This window comes from Rhincodon typus, chromosome 7 (assembly GCF_021869965.1).
Source record: "Rhincodon typus isolate 14 chromosome 7, sRhiTyp1.1, whole genome shotgun sequence".
Taxonomy (NCBI): Eukaryota; Metazoa; Chordata; class Chondrichthyes; order Orectolobiformes; family Rhincodontidae; genus Rhincodon; species Rhincodon typus.
Genome location: NC_063338.1, coordinates 12,821,448 through 12,829,409, shown reverse-complemented (window position 1 = coordinate 12,829,409; position 7,962 = coordinate 12,821,448). Strand labels below are relative to the sequence as shown.

Below are 7,962 nucleotides of genomic sequence, written 5' to 3'. Positions count from 1 at the left end.
GCTCTACACCTTGTTATCTCAGATTCTCCAGCATCTGCAGTTCCTACTATCTCTGAAACAATAAGTATACTCACGTTAGATTTTCTTCTGCTTGCAGTAGTTGAATTCCAATCTCTGCAGTAGGCCCCAGTTTAAATTTGCTGCAGAGACAAAAATAATAAAACTCAGGAACGAAGCTAGGCATGCTTCTCAATATAGTAAATCTTAACTCAAATATGTCCAGTACTTACACACAATTTATAGCAGCAGAATATAGAATATCAGCAGGACATACAGAAGCAATGTACAACGACAGAGAAACATAGATTTTATAGCACAGAGGGAGACCATTTAGTCTATTGTGTCCATGCTCTTTGGTCTTAATACAGCTCCCAGCTGTTGTACTATAGTCCTGTGGTTACAGAACCTCAAGTGCAAATGTAACTGTTTGTTAAACGCAATGAGAATCGCTGCCTATTAAAAAGAGCCAAATCCACACCATTCTCCAAGTGAAAACATTCCACCTCAGATTCTTCCACTAATCCTTTAAAATCTCTGTTCCCTGATTATTAACGTCTCATTCCGAATGGAAATGGTAGAATTATCTCTAGGTTCTTCCATCTCAACGTAACTAAATATCCAGGCTTGGAGACATAACGGTTTCATGAGGAAGAATCATCAACCTCTGAGGCTGCTATGGGCAGTAAATGCAGTCACATCTACAGAACAAATAATTAAACAAATAGATTCCCTATGAAGATCCAGAATTTGAGGTTCTAATTCTAGAGAATGTTCTGGCATAGAACAAGTTCAAATACTAATCATTCTGCCTGCTAAATTATGAGAGCATAATTATCTAAGACAGAGTTTCTCCAGCCTTGAGAATGAAGTGCAGGTACAAATGAGCCAGCTCATTCACTTTGACATAAACTGCAGGTAAACAGTCCGTATGCGGAATTCTTGTCACAAGATTTGAACAGGTTTAATGTAATTACCAGCTGACAATTACCCGTAGCTGCTAGCAGGTATTTACCTATAAAGCCAGTAGCTGGCATTTACCCGAACTGCTGTTGACATTTACCTGAGCTGTTGCTGCTGGTTCCGTAGGATTTTGACAGGACATTTATTCTCCACCAGCCAGACTCTGAGGAACTCAATTGAAGGAACAGAGAGACCCTGCAGCACAGGCAAGGTCAAAACCTACAAGAGGGAAAAGAAAACATAGGAAGCAAAAATACCCAGAGGTGTACATTTTAGGGAGGTGGCAATTCAAAACACCCTCCTGCACACAAATGTACACAGAAACAACCACATGACTCATCGCTCATTTGTTTTGCTTCATATATGCAAATCTGCTTCCATCCCTTCTGCAGTTTCCTTTTACTTTTGTAATTGATTGCTTGAACTTTTTTTTGGCTAAGTGCATGCTTTTTGTAAGGATGATGCTGGTGGGGAATGGCTCATTTATTTCAGTGGCAGTGGCAATCTTAAATGTTTCTAATTGAATTACAGCTAAAATGAAAGACTTCAGATTACAGGGTTTAGGAGAGTACATAAGCTTTGACCTCAAGAGGCAATCTCCACCTTGTTCCCCTGCAGAACAGCATCAATTCCCAGCAACAGAGGAAATGAAAGGCTATAGTTGAGAAGGATTATACTTCTAAATCAGGACTTTCATTGGCACTGTGAATGTTGGTGCAACCTTGTCAACAATTCATTTAGGGAAAAAAAAAGAGAAATGCTGAGAATTACTGGGACCGTATACTTACAAATTAAGATATACAGCAGAGGGAGATTTTGACTGCATGGAGAAGTCCTTTTTCTAAGAAGGGATCAGGTCTGTGGGAGTTAGGACTGGGAAGAGTTTTTCTGCTTAACAACAGTTCTGTGAAACAGCAGCTAAAAATAATATGAAATCTGAGGATCATGGAATTCTAAGAGCAACCAGACGGAAAAGCTTACAGTGGAAGAACAGAAAAGTAGGCGAAAGGAGAACTAGCTATTTGGATACAAATTGGCTCAAAGGTGGGTGACAGAGGAACAGTGGTTCAGGGTTGCTTTTCGAGCTGGAGGCCTGTGACCAGCAGTATACTGTAAGGATTAGTGCTGGGGCAACTGCTTTTTGTCATTTATTTAAATGATATGGATGTGCATATAGCAGATATGGTTAATGACACCAAAATTGGAGGTGTAGTGGACAGCGAAGCAAGTTACCTCAGAATACAAGGGACCTTGATCAGATGAGCTGATGGGCTGAGGACAAATAGTTGGAGTTTAATCTAGATAAATGTGAGGTGCTACATTTTGGTACAGCAAATCAGGGCAAGACTTATACACTTAATGGTAAGGTCCTGGGGCCAAACAAAGAAAGCTTGAAGTGCAGGTTCATAGTTCCCTAAAAGTGCAGTCGCAGGTAGATAGGATGGTGAAGGCAGCGTGTGGTGTGTTTGCCTTTATTGGTCAGTGCATTGAGTCTAGGAATTGGGAGGTCATGTTGTGGCTGTACATGACATTGGTTAGGCCACTTCTGGAATGCTGCGTTCAATTCTGGTCTCGCTGCTATGGGAAAGATGTTGTTAAACTTAAAAGGATGCAGAAAAGATTTACAAGGACATTGCCAGGGTTGGAGGGTTTGAACTCTAGGGAAAGGCTTAATAGGCTGGGGTTATTTTCCCTGGAGCATCAGAGGTTGAGAGGTGAATTTATAGAAGTTTATAAAATCATGAGGGGCCTGGATAGGGTGAATAGTCAAGGTATTTTCCCAGGGTAGGGGAGTCCAAAACTACTGGACTTGGTTTAAGGTGGGAGGGGAAAGATTAAAAAGGGACTTAAGGGGCAGCTTTTTCACCCAGAGGGTGGTCCGTATATGTAGAGAGCTGCCAGAGGAAGTGGTGCATGCTGGAAGATTTACAACATTTGAAAGGCATCTGGATGGCGATATGAATAGGAAGGGTTTAGAGGGATATGGGCCAAATGCTGGCAAATGAGACTAGATTTATTTAGAATATCTGGTTGGCATGGATGAATAGTCCATGCTGTACATCTCTATGACTCGTTGATAACAAGAAATTCCATTCTCAGACAGGCACAAAGGAAAGGACATAGCTGGGCGAGTTCCCAAATATGTTGTCTGCTGAGTGGAATGGTGAAGGATCTTAACCAAGGTGAATGATGTCAATAGGGTGAGGGCGAACTTGACTATGGTGATCCACAATGACATTTTATTCATTGACAGATTGTTCAAATTAAGGAACAGAAAGGGAAAGATTATGTCTTGTTTCTAATAATGTAAGTTGCAGTTCCTTATCTTCTGAAACTACATTCTTTTAAAAATCCTACATGAATGTTTCAGAATCCTCGCGCTGTGGGAATTTCAGCTTTTGTTCATCTTTTGGTGCAAGAATGTTGTAGATTTTGTTTAAAAATTAGAACAACATTACCTTTAGTTACAATCAAATGTTTACATTCATTTGGAAAGTCCGCTGTAAAAGGAAAATGACAACATAATTTACTGGGATTTTTTTATGAACACGAGCTGTTTTGTTTTACTGCTCCATGTATGTTTTGTTAGTTATATCCAAACTTGAGTATTTCTGAAAAACACATGTGTCTAAGCTTTTAGTCTTAAACCAAACAGGGCCGTTCAGAAGAAATACCAATGCAAAGGGAAAATATTTATCCTGTATGACAGGCTGGTTAGTAAGCAAACCAAGTTAAACATTTAAATTAGAATAGCGAGTGCTTTGAATGGAAATGTTACGACTTTTGGGTGATTCTGCTAAATTAAACATTTTACTGTAGTGGGATATTTTGAATTTGGAAACTCAAAGAAAAGCTAAAAGGTCAAAAAAATTCAGCTTAATCTAAAATGCTATGATTCCAAAAAGAACATTTTTAAAGTTAATTAGGTACTAATTGTTTCTGATGTTTTAACAGATTCTCAATTTCTAAAGTTAAAAGAATTCTGCAAGTTTACAAAGGTATTTCAAAGGTATACTCAGAAAACAAAGTAAAATTGCATTTGATTCGAAACTTAGCATTTTCCACTGATCCCTGTTTTCTACTTACCAAGGATGAACGGTTTTATTGTTCGAAGTAAATTTATAAATGGCACATTGTTAAATTTTTAAGTTTCTAAACTGATCAGAAAATTCTAATTTGATAAATCAAACTCTGAGGCTTTAGTGGCTTTTATTTTGAATTGGTGACCATAGCTTTCTAGGCCTCAGTTTAATCCACCAGTTTAAAGAATTCTACAGTGCTAGAAGACATAATGGCCGGAAATTTCCAAGCTCACTGGCGACAGACTTGGAGCCAGTAAAATTTACAAAATGGTGCAGAGGGGTCAGGAAAGGGCTGTGCATGTTGTCTTCTCACCACCATACCATTTACCAGTGATGGGAACTGGCTGGCTCAGACACTGCCCCAGGAGGCAAAATAAGCCAATTAAGTCATTAATTAAAAGGTCACTTGCCAGCTCCAAGTGCATTTTGCCTGTATCAGTAGGATCATGTGTCGACTGGGGAGACTGCCAGGAGAAATCTGCTTGGTGAGAGGGGTAGCTTACAGACACTTCATGCCACTGGCACTCAGTGCTTCCCCAACTCTGGCTTGCCTGCCTGGCACCAGTATCTCCAACCTCACTTACCCACCTTCCAGGCATCTGGCCACTGAAGCACCCTCTCCCTGAAGTTGCAGCCTTCACAATGGTCACTGCTAGCGTTGTGCTACTGAGCTGCCACACCTCAGACTGACTATTTTGGCCTCAGCAGCAGGATTTCACCTTCAACAGCTAAAAACCCCATATGTCAAAGCATGGTGACAATTTGCATTACAGGCTCATCTTTCAAAACACTTAACCTTAATACATTCAGGCTCATCGTTACTTTAAGAAAGAGTTTGAGTAGAGGCTGATAAATCACCAAGCATGGCCGTTTTTTGTTTTGAAACTAAAACTTCTAATGATTAATTCATGAGTTATTGAGAAAGGGTAATCACATTCTCATTAAAAGAAACTGGGAAATGCAGTCCAGATCATCTTGCTTATTGCTGTGCATCAAGGGAGAAAATAAAATTCAATCTTGACAAAACTAGTTACTCAAATAATGCTGCTTTTTGGATCTTGCATAATTTTGAAGTGATAAAGTGACTCAATATATTTGGCTATTTGGGGAAATGAATGATCTATCACAAACAAAATGTGATGCTGCGATCACATAGGAATGTTTAATCTATGTTTTCTAACATTAAAACAACAGGGCTCATTAAGATAGAATGGTCATTAATAAGAGGTTTTTAATAGAGTGAGGGAAAGTCATCGAAGATGGAAGACAGAACCACAAAAATCACACCACTAAATGGGAATTTTTATAAAATTGCTTTCATGGTTGACTTGGAATAAGTTGTTTTTGCAACGTACACTAAAAGACAGCAATTTGGTGTTGATATGCTTTCCTAATTTGGACTAGAATAAGTCAGAAGTACACTTCTTGCTAGTGTTCTCAATGATTTTTATGCTTTTAGTTATGACCTTTTTAAAAGAGAATGCCTAAGCACTAGCTAAGACATTGGGACTATGAAGGAAGATGAGCAAGATCCAGATACTCTCCCAATCTACCAGTCCTGATCTTTTGATAAGATTAGTCTAAGAATGGTTTGTTATCAGATATCATGTGTGACATGATAATGGATCACTGATATATAGGTGTGTGCAAATGTAATTTTTTGTACTAGTGTTGTACTGAATCATACAACAAATTTGCACTTAAGGCAGCAATGTAATAATGTAGTCTTTTGAGGGTATTTTGAGGAATGTGGGCATTGCAAGAATTAGGTGACCTTAGTTTTCGTTTCCAAAAGCTTAGTTCTGAATAAGTGTAATGCCTTTGACTTTCTGCTGACTAAACCGAGTTACAAGTGGCCTTGTTATTGCAAAAAACATGCTACAAAATGGACAGTACTGAACAAAAACCTTCAATAGTTTTTATTTCATCTCTGCCTTTTTAGTAATGTTCAAACTTTTGTTATTCATTAAAACATAACCGGCTACTAAACCCTTTTATTGATTTTCTGCATAAAGCTTTTGCTTTTCCATAGTTTAATCTTAATTATTGCCAATTTATAGTGTTCACTAATTTGGATTGGTTTGATTACTCTGTCAGAATTAGGAAAATTGTGTTCAAAACAAGATTTTAATTAATTGGGACTCATTGATCTTAATGTCCTGTGTTATGTCATCACTATGAAGCAGAAAATGCATGGGCTGAAGCTAAAAATCAGATAATGGAGGCCTAGAGCCTGTGCTTGGATTCAGAGGTTGTCAAGCCAACTATAGGGTAGACTGGAATACAGAAGATGCAAAAGTGATGGATCTTCTACTCTGGTTTTTGGAGTACTTCCTAGAACATTAGAGCCGCAACAGTGAAGAGGTGCCAGCATGGGCACCTATCCAGGTACAGACAAGTATTAAGAGAACAGGGAATGAGAAATGAGTCATACCTTCCATCCAAAGAACAATAATTAATAACATTCTCAATTGTTACTTATAACCTGCTGCTCTAATACTGTAATGCATTAGCTTTCACTTATGATTTGATAGATTTTAACTGTTACCCACAATATGGAGTTAGTTTCAAACCACTGAACCATGTGCACAAATTTCAAATTTCTTATAGGTGATATTGTAGAAGCCTGGATAAATTGTTGTTGTTCATCTTTTAATAAAAACTGGATTGATTGATTGATGTTTACAGTGATGGATGAGCTGGCAATTAAACAAACTGTTATGGGTCAGTACTGATAGTCATCTCAAGATTATCTTCATAGAATCTGTACAGTGTGGAAGCAGGCTATTCAGCCCCATCAAGCCCAAATCAATCCTCCAAAGAGCATCCCACCTAAACCCACCCCTTACTCTACTCCTGTAACCCTGCATTCCCCATGGCCAATCCACCTAAACAGCACATCCCCAGACACAATGGGCAATTTACCATGGTCAATCCACCAAACTGCACATCCTGGACACTATGGGCAATTTGGCATGGATAATCTTGCTAACCTGTACATCTTTGGTCTGTGGGAGGAACTGAAGCACCCAGAAGAAACTCATGCAGACACAGGGATAACATGCAAACTCCACATGGACAGTCGCCAAGGGTGGAACTGAACCCGGGTCCCTGGTGCTGTGAGGCAGCAGTGCTAATCACTTAGCCATCGTGCTGCCCCTCGTCGTGGATGTGTGGGGGGAATTGGCGTCCTGATCACAACTCAGAAAAATGGAATAAAACCAAAGTACTGTAGATAATACTGTAGATAATGGAAATCTGAACAAACAGAAAGTTGGAGAAACTCAACAATTCTCTGGACACAGAAACATTAAAGTTAACATTAAATTCAGCATGACTCTTCTTCAGAACCTTGCCAGTGATGCCCCTGTTCCAACTGTAAATTTAAAAAAAACACAACTTACTGAAGAAAATTCATAGCTCTACAAGCTATATATACCACACAGATTTTCAACCAGTATACAGGAAAATCAAAAAGAAATATAACAATGTGTTGGCCTACCTGAGTTTTTAAGTCCTCTAGACTAGCTTCCCCAGATATCTCAACATTGCCAATGCACTCCAGTTCAGTCCCCATATACTGCTGCAATGAAAAATCTGCAATACAAGAGTTTCACGCATATATCATAATTACTACTTGTATACTGTAGAATCTCCAACAGATCAACAGCAAATAACATTCACACAGGCAAAGATCATCTTCAACAAAAGGAAGTCTAACCATCACCCTGTGATGCTCAATGGCACTACCATTACTGAATCCCATGTTACCAACATTCTGGGGGTTACCACTGACCAGTAACTTTCTGGTGGACAAGAGCAGGTCAGAAGCTAGGAATTCTGCAGTAAGTAATGTCTCCCCAAAGCCTTTCCACCATCTACTGGGCACAAGTCAAGAGTGTGATACAATACTCACCAC

The 7,962-nt window shown here is 39.0% G+C and overlaps 1 protein-coding gene across 3 annotated transcripts in view; it reads right to left on the bottom strand.

The window, feature by feature from the left end:
* usp40 (ubiquitin specific peptidase 40) overlaps positions 1-7,962 on the bottom strand; it is a 114,652-nt gene that overhangs the window by 12,498 nt on the left and 94,192 nt on the right. For all 3 annotated transcript variants that reach the window (XM_048598590.1, XM_048598591.1, XM_048598592.1), the window contains 3 exons: positions 7,546-7,640; positions 1,061-1,179; positions 75-140 (listed from right to left, as the gene is read on the bottom strand). In XM_048598590.1, coding sequence (XP_048454547.1) covers positions 75-140; positions 1,061-1,179; positions 7,546-7,640 — 280 coding nt within the window. The remainder of the gene's footprint in view (positions 1-74; positions 141-1,060; positions 1,180-7,545; positions 7,641-7,962) is intronic.